The sequence below is a fragment of the Anopheles funestus genome, chromosome 3RL (assembly GCF_943734845.2).
Source record: "Anopheles funestus chromosome 3RL, idAnoFuneDA-416_04, whole genome shotgun sequence".
Classification (NCBI taxonomy): Eukaryota; Metazoa; Arthropoda; class Insecta; order Diptera; family Culicidae; genus Anopheles; species Anopheles funestus.
In genome coordinates, this window is record NC_064599.1 from 56,953,512 (window position 1) to 56,966,951 (window position 13,440).

General features: G+C 44.3%; 2 protein-coding genes across 8 annotated transcripts in view; one reads left to right on the plus strand and one right to left on the minus strand.

Moving 5' to 3' along the window:
* LOC125770221 (L-threonine 3-dehydrogenase, mitochondrial) overlaps nt 1-13,440 on the plus strand; it is a 114,197-nt gene that overhangs the window by 24,340 nt on the left and 76,417 nt on the right. The window lies entirely within an intron of this gene.
* On the minus strand, nt 127-13,337 carry LOC125770155 (sphingomyelin phosphodiesterase). Of its 7 annotated transcripts, none has more exons than XM_049439497.1 (7): nt 12,863-13,337; nt 8,696-8,846; nt 3,795-3,888; nt 2,076-3,712; nt 1,804-1,988; nt 1,549-1,731; nt 127-777 (listed from the first exon to the last, which is right to left on the minus strand). In XM_049439497.1, the coding sequence occupies exons 3-7, from the start codon at nt 3,856-3,858 to the stop codon at nt 726-728; spliced, it is 2,121 nt and encodes a 706-aa protein (XP_049295454.1). In that variant the 5' UTR covers nt 3,859-3,888; nt 8,696-8,846; nt 12,863-13,337; the 3' UTR covers nt 127-725. The 7 variants fall into 7 exon arrangements, 5 of the variants coding, with proteins under 5 accessions (XP_049295454.1, XP_049295453.1, XP_049295450.1 ...); XM_049439496.1 differs by lacking the exon at nt 127-777 and adding an exon at nt 933-1,229; XM_049439493.1 differs by lacking the exon at nt 127-777 and adding an exon at nt 933-1,232.

The window sequence follows — 13,440 nt, forward strand, 5'->3', positions numbered from 1 at the left end:
CATTTACTAACGATAGTACCTTGAACATGCTGTAGATAAGCGTACAGGAGGCGCCCAGATAGAGATGCACTTTAGGCGCTTGTTGCTTTAGCCACGAAACAACTATTAAATAATGAAAAGTAAGGCTACAATTTGAAATAATTTATTTTGGTGAGATTGCATTAATCTTATTTACAGACGGAAGGTTTTTGCTAACGCTATTAATGACGCTACTGTTGGATTTGTTTAATATGTCCTATTTAAATTACTGCTTACGCACGCACTGCGTCCACCTAAATGTCGAGTACCTGTGTTTTCCTAAATGAAATAGTCTGTCGTTCCATCAACCGGAGACAGCCGGTTTCTAACAGTTTCCGGTTCAGTTCGTTTCAATCGCTGTTGGGGTGCACTGGTCACGGTAGACCTTCTAACGCGTTCGCATGGTGTACAATTCGATTGTACCGCTGCTCCAGCAATAATTCGAATCAATTCGTTTTTATCACAAACCTACCGTTCAATTGATGTGTTTCACTCTAAGCTTTAAGGCCTTACACGACCCTACGCCACGAAATCGTGTATCACGAAATTCCTTACGATCACTCATCCGATCATGATAAAGTTGGTTGAACCAGTGGGAATGTCTCGTTGGATTTTATCTCCACAGAAGTGCTGCTCCGGGAGGAAACATCTATCCAAGGGGATTTGGATCGGCATTTTCATGGATCACCATCATCGCCTGCAGATGGTCATCGTTTTCGCCAGAATATTCTCGTTATACCATGAATAGCGTAGGATATGCTGTTGAGCAGAAGAACATTAAAAATGTACCGACCATTTTTAAATTTATTGTTGCAATTTGTCTCTTTTCTTTGTGTGTATTTTCATAAAACTCTACCACCTGGTGCTGAAATTAACCATATGTTCAGAATTTAAATATTTTATCACTTTAAAAATGCTGTGTAAAACTTCATTTATTTACATCCCTGAGGGAAATACACTTAAACATACATTTTTTACGAACCAACAACGCACTGGCATTCGAGTTCGAGTAAGTTATAAACTAAAAACAGTGAGTGTAAATTAACCGTACTTGTATTAATGTCGACATATAAAACCCAAAAGTATCAGTACCCAGTCACCCGGCAGCCAGCTCTACACTCGGCAGCCGTCTGTTACGTTCGTACGCTTCCATCACCTCTTGATCATGACTCGCGATCGCTACCGAAGCATGGTCACCTCCAGATACGGAGCTGCTGCGAAATGGAAGTGTGAAGACAGGGAAAGCGACAGAGATAACACTTGGCATGAACTATGGCCCAAACTTTCCTCCGAAAGATAATTACATTTAAAAAGTAGGCGAATGTGTTAGAGTAGCGTGAGAAGCTGTTAGCTTGTGGGGATACATCACACAAAGAATCACCAACACCACCCTTAATAGCTGTACAGTGTGAGATGGCAGTGTGCGTACGGATGGGTTTTAAGCTGCATGCGTTACGGGTATGTCGATAAGCACACTTGCAAAAGCATGTATGGACAAGTAGCTAGAACAGTTTTTTGTAGAGTACGTACGAAGAGCTAATCGAGCTGAAGATCCAATCTTTCCAGCCCTTGTTGCTCTCATCGATTTTCGCTTCCACAACCTCGCAGAAGTACTTGCGATCGTGTGATCGCCCACTCTTGGCATCGCACAGAATGCGCTTGCGGCATTCATAATCGCACTCCGGTTTGACCGGTGAGTTTTTCCAGTAGTGCCTGTGTACGCAAAGAACATCAGTTGGTAAATATTGCGAAGAAGAAAACAACGCTCTCACCACTACCACTTACTTGTAGTACAGATCGAACAGCTCTTTACTGTCGGTCATGTTGTTGATCAGCTGATCCCAGTCCGCGGGCCTAAGACCCTTCATACCGTAGGCTGCCCGGGTCGAGTACAGCTTATACCAGATCGGGTAATCGTAGAGATTTGCCTCCTTCAGATTCATTATCCACGATTCATGATCTACGACTAGCTGCAAGATTGGATAAATACATCAACAACGACCTACGAAAATAACCTGTTCCCGATTGCCCTTCCATTACGGAGGTACGCGACTTACCCGTGTAGTTTCATCATGATCACCGTCGATGTAGTAAATCCGATAACCCGGATTAAGGTCATTGTACGGCGTCACAGAAGGTCCAATGTATGCGATACTGGTCGCACGACTCAGATCGTGCGGATCGTAGAACACTTCAAACTCGTCAAAGTGCGTGTGGCCGAAGAACTGTGCCGTGATTGTGCTCTCGAAGCGTGATATAATTTTGTAGTAGTTACGGCTCCACACCTTCAAACAGTCGGAGTGACCGGGTGGAATGTGTCCGATCACGTGTACCTTTTCACCCGCAAACTCGGCGCTCTGCAGCTCGTAAATGAACCACTGCAGTTCGGTGGCAGGATCGGTTGAGTTGAGCAACAGCCACCAGTTCTTGTTGTTGCAGTAGTTCATGTTGAGCGAGATGATCCGATAGCCAGGACGTACTAGCACCGAGTAGAATGCACCACGCCGCACCGTATGTGAAACGCTTGCCGGAAGCCAGCGTCTCCACTGCACATCTAGCTCATCATACAGCCAGGCAATCGAACTGTCCACCTGCTGGACGTATGGCGGTGGAAAACTATTGACTGGGGCGCTCTCATGATTGCCAAGCGCCGGAAAGATCGGAATACCAGGGAACTTCTCCGTCATCTGTTTGACGGTTTCCTTCAGCACCTTCAGGTTCTCCTCCTTCGTTTGATTCCAAACATCGTGCGGTGGTAGATCACCTGTCCAGATGATGAAATCGATATCGGAGTGCGTATCGGCGATGTGATTCAGCATATGATCCACCGTCCTCTGAGGTGTGTCACACTTTCGATAATCACCCCACTTTCCTGCCGCACCATTCGGAGTCGTCGGGCGTCCATTCGTTAACCGACAGCACAACGGTTCGTTACAGTCCGCGTTTGATCCTTCGGCATAGTACGGATCGAAATGTGTGTCTGACAGGTGCAACACTTTGAACACTGGAGCAGCCTCCTTTGGCAGGCCTAACTCACGAGGATCAGGCTTCGGAACTGGCGGGAACTCGACTTCCCACTCGTGATACGGATTATAAATGTCCCCACAAGCGTCTCCAATGATAAAGCTACATATCTCATCCGGTCCGATCGTGATACGCTTCAGCACGTAAATCACCTCCACACCGAACAGTTGACTAACACCTTCACAAACGCGTGCCGATTGAATCTTGAGATTCACACAGTACTGGTAAATCATTTTGATGATCTCCTCCTTGCTCTTGCCGGTGCGAATGTAGTGCTGTAGCAAACCCGCACCAGCTTTGCAAGCAGTGCAGGATACCTGCGACATGACGCTTGTTTCGAGTTCGAACGCGACTTGCTGCAAGTTGAAATACTTGATCGTCTTCGTCAGTAGCGGTGGCAGATGAGATTCCTCCTTGGTGGAGTAAAACAGCGTGCGGGCGGTTGCATTTTGTTTCGCCTCGTTCATCCGCCTCAACAGCTGCTCGTCCTCGTCACCTTCGATCATCTCGTACCGGTTTGTCGGTGGTAGCTGATGTTTGTTGTACTGGTTTTGCAGCAACGGATGGATGCTTCTCGGTACCGCTTCGGCCGTCCAGTTGTCCTCGGGTGTTTTCCATTCTACCTGCGCACGACGCTGTTGGTTTCCGGAATTGAACAGAAATGGATGTGCTGTTGGGGAGGAGAATCGGAACGAAAACAGAATCGTAAGTCATTGGCGATCTATCTCGTCTGCTGCTTTTTGGATGCTTACATTGTGCCAGACGCAATATCTCTAGCAGAACAACAAACACGATCGGGAAATAGTACTGGCTCATTTTGTCGCTGGGTTGGTTCTTCGTTGGGATCTGCAAAAGAAGCGTTTCCTATTCTTCGTTACATACGCGATCAGTTTCACTTTCAATTTCGTCCCAAACCATGGTTTTGCAAACGAGCTAGTACGGCTGCAAGTCGTCGACCGGTCGACGTCAAGGGCACTTGGCAAATATATTGAGTGTGCTTCGAGCACTTACCAGCTTGTTAGCAGAACCTGAACATCAGTTCGCAATTGATGCAAGCGGTAATACGTTCTCGCAAGTAGCTTTCTTTACCCACTGCCAACACAAAGGCAAGTTGCGAACTACAGCAATAGTCACTGAGTCTTTGTACGCGAAATGCCCGCACCGTGATGAGATATGGCAGGCATTTTAATAATCTCGTACCCTGTTCGCGTTGTGACAAATCAATATCTAAATAAACATCCGACCTTATCAGTGCACGGCTTACACGCCAACCGCCGTTAGGTTTCTTGTGTGTTTGTGTTTCTATCCCACCCCAATAGGCAAAGATCACAGTTAAACATTCCTCACAACACTAGCTCCTAAGAAAGCAAGGAAAGAGGCCTGGCAGTGGTGATATTTTTAACCACAACATGTCAGGTGAATCGTAACACATTACACTTTACCAAAGCATTCCAAGGGCAGACAGCTGTAATCTACTACCGAGTTATTTACCATTTCATCCCATTTGACGTAACACGTGCGTGTTTGTGGATGGTGGCTTTGATAATCCCACATCCGGAAGGCTTTCTGGAGATGAAATATGGTCATTATGTTTGATAAATATTCATGTCACCGCTGTTGCGAGGCCCTTCCGCGACATTCATTTCCTGTTTTGTTACGGCTTTAGTTTTACGTGCACTAGCAGATCGATGCATCATCCGATCCGCTGCACTATCGTTAATGTGTTACATATGTTACGGGAAAGTTTTCCACCGGACTGTAACCTAGTTGCAGGTGATCTCCATTCTAGGTGGGTGATGGATAAATAGTTCAACCCTTTCCTGGACGGCGAACTGGTAGCACTGGTTTCGTCTGATCGTAAAGCCGTCATTGATGATCGATCGTACGTCCAGCTTGCATAACGCAGCTGTGTGTGATGGCGAGCAAAATATAAAGCGAACTGTGTCATACGCCCGGTATGTGGCATTTCGCTCGCTTGTTACTAGATCTGTCCACGATCTGCTCCTCCCGATAGGCTCCCCGAACAAAGCAACATAAAAGGGGAAACCTCTCGCAGCCGCTGCTGAGAACTTCAAGCACATTGTTTGCTATTATCTGACTCATGCAGTGGACGCTGCAATGATTTTCTCATGTTGACGATGGGTGGCAATAACAAAGAAATGATATCTGTTCCGCGTGGAACAATGGATGTTCGTCTACCTTCAGAATTTGGACTGCACTCTCGGATAAGCGATGTGTAAATGTTAGTCAACATATAACAAGTATCTATCTCCGTTGGTAACACTAACAAATCCGTATTATACCATTGTTTCTGAGCGGCAAAGGCATGATGCATCTGAAAAAAAACCTTGAAGAGTATCTTTCAGAAAGCGGGGCTCTTGCAAACTTGCCATTTTGTTCGTCTTCTCCGCGCAACGGTGTGTGATGAAAGAAACCCGTTTTTTTCGGAACAACTCAACGAATCTGTCTGTCCGTGTCTGATCAGTTTCGATTGCTAAAATGTGGGTCACACTCTTGCTCACGGGGCTTCCCCCCAAAACTACCCCGTCTGCTTAATGATGCGATTTTAATGTTTGCATCTTTAGTTCATCGATCGCCGGCCACCGGCACACACCGAAATGCTTGTCACAACACAACGACAACAGAAGAAGGAAAAAAGCACTAAAGGAAGAATGTAGCAGTTACGTCCCGGTGAAACACCATCAAAACGATGGATCATCATCAACATACACCCCGACGTGGTCCTCACGTAAGCTCACCCATTTTGTGTGTTGGGGTCGACTCCACCGAGCGTGTACTTTCTCGTAGGCATATTTCTCGCGCCTTTCGGCCCGGTTTTAGCGCGCATGCAAAAAGAGAAATGCATGAATAATGGATGCGGTAAGAGTGGTTTTACTTTTTCTTCCCCCAGCACACACATCATATGTATGAATGATTCCCTTTTTGTAGCGTCTTGGATGTTTCGTCGAGGGTGAAATTTGCCTACCATCAGCCGAAACTTACACACTCCAATGCTGGTGTTTTGCTTGGTGACACACTGCGCATCATTTGTGTGTGTGTATGTGTTCTGCTCCGGCATTATTGACCTAGTCGCTCGTTGGACTTGTGCAGACCGAGATACTGGTGAAAATGATGTCTTAAAAATTCAATTCACTCCCTCATTTTTTTTAAACCACTGCAAACAATCTCCTCAAACAAGAGATGTCAAGTTTAATGCCATGCATAAATCATAGGAGAAACATTTTTCTACTATTTTGTTTTCAATTTACAATTTTATCACATTACTGACACGCCGAAAGGCGTTGTGTGCCTAAAGTGATGGAGTCTCTTCACCCTTTTCGTCTACCATAAACAACACCAATACGCGTGTGGATAGCTTTCCTTGGACCGCAGCGAGTGGTGCAATTATTTTAATCAACCTTAAGTACGAGCAGCAAAACAATAATATTTCTGTCACGGATCGCTACTACGGATCGCAAACACCCCTGCAAGACGATCATGCGTTTGGGTGTGCTCGAGTCGCCGCCGGGCACGCGTGAATTGTAAGATTGCACAAGCGCCCCATTATCATATCGGTAGATGGTTTAACCGCGCTGTTTTATTTTTTTTTGTCGAGGCGAACCGAACAAAAACGCCACACCGATTAAGCTATGCTTTGGCTGCAGTCCCTGCAGTTTGTGTGGGCTGGTCGTACTTGGTTGGAGCGGAGCGAGTACAAACGATGTGAGCTGCATTCCCGTCAGTTCACTATCGGTGGAGGAGACGAATGAAAAATTATGTTATTTTTAAAACATCACAATGGAAGCTCTGTCTTGTCTAGTGTTTGGGGCGAGGATTACCACTGCAAGGTTCATACAAGGTTCGCTGCAAAACGATTACGCGACGTACGTTGACAAGCGTGCGGAACCGATTAGTCAACGTACACACGCATAGTATTGGTCCAACATAAGACAAATTGGGCGAATTACCATCGTTACCATTATTCTTTCCACTAAGAGCTTCAGAATGGCTTCTGAAGCTAGTAGGTAAACAATCAAATTAGTGGCGATAATGGGGAACAACTATCTACTAACCCTGAAGGAAGAATAAGTTCAACATCCTTGAAGCTGTTTCCTTGGCTTCCAGAGCCATTAAAACCCATTTTGTATTTGTAGTCATTAGAAACAAGAAGCTCTAGAATACAAAAAGGTTTGTTTGTTTGTACTAAACGTCTCTTTAAAACACGCATCTTAAATGTTAACAAGCGTGAAAACACTTAGTTGAAGTCATCCAGGAATTATGAATTTTCCAAGGAATCATTTATCTGAACCATGCTGACAATACTCTATAGCTTAGTTATTCCTGTTACTTGGACGGCCTGAATAGCCGTATGGGTAACGCACGGCGAAACAACACAATCGGTTGTGGGCCGAAATCTCATTTGAATCGTTCGTGTCTTTCATAATACTAAGCACAGGATTTTATTTCTTCGACTATACTAATTTACTAATAATTCATAAACAGAAATGAAATTCCTCTTTTCACCAATGAAATGCCCTAACCATTACTCACTTTTTCACACCAAAAAATACACCTTTTGACACCTTCTTTGAGGTGTTATGCTTTCCACACACACATACAAAAAAATCACTTCAAACTGTATTAAAAGTGAAATCATGTTGAAGAATTTGAATTATCCTGCTTATCATAACGATCGATCGTTAGCACCCAGCGATGATGAGATGCGAAACGACAACGGATCCTGCCTATTGGAAAGTAACGCATCCGGCACAGGTAAACCGATTAGCGGATCCCCAAAAATTAACGACCTTGCTTTACGTCTCGGCGCTTGAGAGATCCTAGACGCCACAGACTTGATTGACGCAATCCAATCGATGGCAGACATGCCCCGAGGTGTGCTGAAGGGGCGATAGTTTGGAATTGTTGTCCAGATCCACTTTCACTACGGGGAAGCATTTTTTGTCTATCAAAACATCTATTGGAGCTTGAAGTTAGGCAATTGTTAAGGTTCTTCCGCTGCTGAGGCGGTGGCGCTGAGAGGTTACTTTTCCTTTCGAAAAGTCCATTTGTTCCCAACCGGGAGCTGAATGGAGTCGTTCCGGAACGTGAAAGTGAAATATAGCCGATTGTGTATGAATGCTTTTGAAAAAGTTGCTTTACCAATTTTCATACTTAATCATTTTTCAACGATGCAATTACTGTTGAAAAAGTCTTCACCATACCATGATCAATTTCGTGAAATGAAACGCTAGCCAAAGATTGTTCACATTCTCCTATTAGGCGGTAGTAATTTCTCCTCAATTCCATGGCCCAACCCCATGGTTGACACACTAAAGTTCCTTGACCTCCTATCCAGACAGTGACTGGCTTTTAATATTAGAACCGGTACCGGAATCCAAAGGCCGTGCCCTTCGATCTCTAACGATACGCCCTTACGGCAACAACCACAACAACAACAACAACAACAACAAAACCCATTGAACCGATTAAAAGGGAAAGTTTCCGGCTAATCATGACCTAAATCTTGCCCAAGATGCCGACAAACAGAAGACGCGTGTTCCACGTCCCATCGCTTCCCCCATCGTTTCCTTCACCACTGCCTGCCCGGTCCATCGAATCGGGTGGTGCGCGTTAGCACTGACATTGACCTTACCTAACGCACTGGACGTTCGGGAGGAGATGAAAATCTCGGGACGTAAAACAAATAAAGTGTAATCCAATTTACGGTCGCTCTGTAATCTCTTTCACGCGGCACACGCTCCCCAGTGCTAGCGGAGTGGCGTTTTATCGGGTCGATGCCATATCTGGAATAAAAGGAAACGAAAGAAAAACGAATCGAATGGTGAGTTTACAAGAAGCAACGAACGATGGAAAAACGACGCATTTTGTTTACTTGTGGTGAGTATAATTCGGCCCGGATTCATACCGTGAACAATCGGGTTAGTGAGCATCTTCCGCTCATCTGAGGCCCCCACTTTGCCAGCCCCGATATAGTACGGAACGTGAAAAGGGGCATAGACAAATCATGGAAAAAAATACTTCCGTAAAGATAAACGTTTGCAGGTTTGTTTCTAGCATGGAAAGTGAGGCAAAATTAAATTGAAAAAAGTAAATGAAACTAAACGTTTTGTGTCGTCGTCGATCGAGCGATCACATTCTTCACACAGTGAAAGGATGAGTCATTTCACGTCAACATTTCTTTTCACCCTTATACACAGCCTCGGATCTCGCCTCAACAACAAAAAGCTCAATCACGGGAAGGAATCGGACCGGAACTCGATTGGGGGCCACCAGAGTGTGTGCGTCAGTGTTTTGGGTGTGTTTGCCACATTGTATGCTACTTCTGGTACGTTCCTTGAACGATGAACGATATGTTATGTTTTGCGCACTTTTATTTTATTTTTAGCGCGATAAGCACAGCATCACAATGCGATCGTAAACAACGTACCAAGTGATCGCGTCGCATCGTCTTGGTTCATGGTTTTACAGAAGCGTAATATTTTCTCCGTCAGCAAGTGAGATGCATCTTATCGGCAATTGTGCACTTCCGGCCAGTGTTGGTATCGCGACGCGTGGAATTATTACTGCTTCCGTCAAGTACTGCGCCTTGAACTGTAGTTTTGAACCCCGTTTTCGCTAAGACTTTATGTACAATGGAGTATGGCGGAGTTTTTGTTTGCTAACATGATCAAATTTACACCTCGCAATGATGGATGTTTTCTATTAGTGTGTGTAAATTTTGTGTAAAAAAAATAAATAAAACAAATCATCATAAACTTTTCTACGCATCGTACGTCTCGAAGGTCAATTAAGAGTAACACAAAACAGTTTCATCAAAACAGCACCAACACAAAAGGCCCCAATTTTTAACGAATCACGGTCACGAACGGAAGTTTATTTGGACAGTAAGGGGGAAAACATTAAATGGGGCAATTAATTGGCAACTAGGTTGCTACGGACAGTTCGCATTTCAATCCAAATTGCAAGCCCGTTTTCAAATCAAAATGTTACAAATAATATTATGTTCCATACTGTACTTTAATAATGCTTTATATTTTATGACGAAATAGAAAAATAACACAGTAAATAAAAGCAGGGTTATCTTATTCAACATATTCAGAAGTTTTGACTATTCTTTTGAATAAAAAAACCTCGAATAATTAAATTATTAGACCGCCTAAAAGAAGTATTATAAATGATCCAACATAATTAAAGTACTACGATCTGTGTTTAAATGGTGATCACAATATGGTGATCTTCGAAAATAATTGAATGAATGATTAAATCACTAAATCAACAATTGATTTATTGATATTAAATATTAATCAATTGAATCCACAATGTTCGTTTGGGTAATTTCATTTTAACTCAATAACAAAATGAATCAAGCTTGCCTGGGATAAGGTTCCGGATACGAAATATGGTCCCATTAAGAAAGAAAGGCCTTGTGAACATTGTACCTACTCATTTCAACCTTAATGAGCCTGACCTAATGAAAGCCGTTATTCTCCAAAAATAAAAAACTATCAAAATGACTCGACCGCACTGCTACCTTGTATTCTTCCTGGCTAAACGACTCATTAGGGTATGCTTGCCATAATATGGGCTTATAGGACTTTTTTCAGAAAAGATTAAATAAATAAAAACTAAACGACCTATACGTTACTAAACTGAATGCAAATGAAACACAAACAACAAATGAAATGTTGTTTTAGATCATAGAAATAATTTTGAAAAATATTTGAAATATATAACAAACACATAAAAAAGAGTAATATGGATATTATAATTTTATACTAAAATTCATATCAATATGTTTTAAAGTGAGCAATATCTCCTTCTGAAGCATTTGAAATGGCGATTCTTTTTTTTAATCGCCTTGCGCCCATAAATCTAACGTAACATGCACCAGCAATAGGCGACGAACCTCGTTTGCCAAATAATACTCTTCTCGCTACTAGCGCCCAAAGCCCTGGCAGTTGAACCAATTTTCCCCCCTTTTTTGCGATCATTCCTTTATATAATCTAACCATTCGTGTTTGCAACATTTATGTAAAAAAATCCGCACAAGTCCATTTCAAGTTCGGCTGACATTTTTTTTCTCTCCTTCGTTTGCTTTGCCATGCCTTTTCCGCATTATGTCAGCGTTTGGTGTTGAATGATGCCGGCTGCATGGTGGATGAGTTTTGTTTAGGTTAAGCAACGAACCCGATGCGAGACGCATTGTGTTGTCGCGACCCCATATAAATGTGTGCGTGTGTGGTACGGGCGGAGGGTGAGAATTATGCACAAACCATCCGTTACAGCACAATAACAATAAAAAATCAAATCGGACGCACACTTTGCCTCTCTCGCGCAAACGATTCCACCTGAGTTCAGTTCATGTCCAGGTGGAAATTCTCTCCAAATTCGCAGATGATCTAGCAACGGGTGCAACAACGAACAACACTGGCCGCTTTGCATCTCTCAGGGTGTTACGATTCGATGCCGATGCACCGACACCGGGTGCATTGATCGTTCGATTGGATGCCCGTTCGTTCGAAAACGGTTTCGTTTGCGTTACGGCTTAATTTAAATATATTAACAGGGCGAAACGAAAACTGATCGAAATGAGATTGAATTATTGATATTGATGCTTGCCGCCTCTCTACAACGCCGTGCCAAAACACGATTCCGAACGCAAACGGTGCTGTGATGATCGTTTGGCACGAAAATATGTTTTGCGCACCCGTCCCAAGAGAGCCGCAAACACCCTGGACGGTTGCTCTGGCATCGTCACTAAAGTGAAAGTAAACAAACGAAAGCTAACCCACGGCCCACTAACACCCCACCACTTAGACCACCACCCTTCAGATCCATAGCACGGAGGGTGGCTATAAGTAGTGGCAAAAAATGGCCCCCCCTCTTGCATCGTGCTCAACACCGGACCAAATACCGTACCGTGGAAGAAGTATTTTCTCTTTCACAATTTTCACGCTCTTGCTCCAGTGGGTGACCGGTGGAAGGTCACGGGAAGTAGAAGAAGGCAATACCGACAATATGCACACGCACAAGCACGCATCACAATTTAATTTGTATTGAAAAAAATACGACAACTATCACCGAACTATCAAAACAACGCGCTGCCAACACAATGCTACGAAAGATCTTTAGTTTCCGATTTTTTTTCACTATCACACCTGCACGAGATATACTGTGCCAACCGGGAGTTTGTTCGAGCACCTTCTGTACTACAAATCATCAAGCAGTGCTCGATTCTTTTCCATTTCCACAAACCATTTTCCCAAAAGCAGCACGTGCAGTTTTTGATCGCTTCCGAATTTGTAGGTCAAAAAGATGCGTTTTCTTTTACGATCTATTCGTACGATGATCGCGGTTGATGAGCGGTTGATTTTCTCCCGAAACACCAACCGTAAACCATTTCCACTCGAGTGGGCGCTGATGAGTCGAGGATCACCTGAAAACGGTTGTGGTTTTGTTTTTCTCGCCCCTGCCCCACCCCCAAACCCCGTACGGTACCGTTTGTTTTCAATCTTTCCGTTCATGAGTTTGATCCTCGATTCAATACGATGCAACTGAAGTGCACTTTACAGATTCGTTGCTCGATCGATTTCCTTTTTTTTTCATTATAATTTTTATACCTGTAGCTTAACCTTCACTTAACACAATTTGGACACCCGGATTTTCAAAACGAACCCACACTCGTTGAAACTGTTTTCTGAACTTGGATTACCCCATATGCAAATATCAGCAGCCCCTACACGAACGCACACACACGCACAAACACATGCAAACATATTTGCCTGCAGTCTACACTTACTTTTCTTCGGTTTGATTATGGGTTCCTCGCTATCTCGCGAGTCTTTTTCGATGAAGCTCACACACCCATACGACGCTGCTTGGTACGCGGCACCGTACACACTCTGCGACACACTTGCAGTCTGGTGCGGTAGGTGGGCCACCCGTTGGTGAAGGACTGGTGCTTTCCGTTCCAAGCCTTCTTCTCCTTCTGCTGCGTCCGGTCTGCCACCCTGTGTGGACTGTAATCGTGATCCGAAATCCGAATTCCACTCCTGACCCTCCAAAGCTGATTCTTTTACACCCGGCGCTCACTTCCCCACCGGTTTTGGGGCAAATGGCGCCAACGGATAACGGAGGTGGCCAGCAACGGCACAGCACACAGCAGTCTGTCGAGCGGTGGCAGCGGTGCGGAGAGAAAGGTGTGCGGAAACGGAAAGGAGCAGCGAACGCGCGGTTTACGTCTGTCGGTACGCGCGGTCAGTAACGAATTGAATCCGATGCCGCTGGCTGGCATGCTGATTGGGGGCTCTAACTGTGTATCCCTGCCAGATGAGGTGTGAGAGAATGGATGGCGCGTAGGTAAGAGCGGGAGAGCAA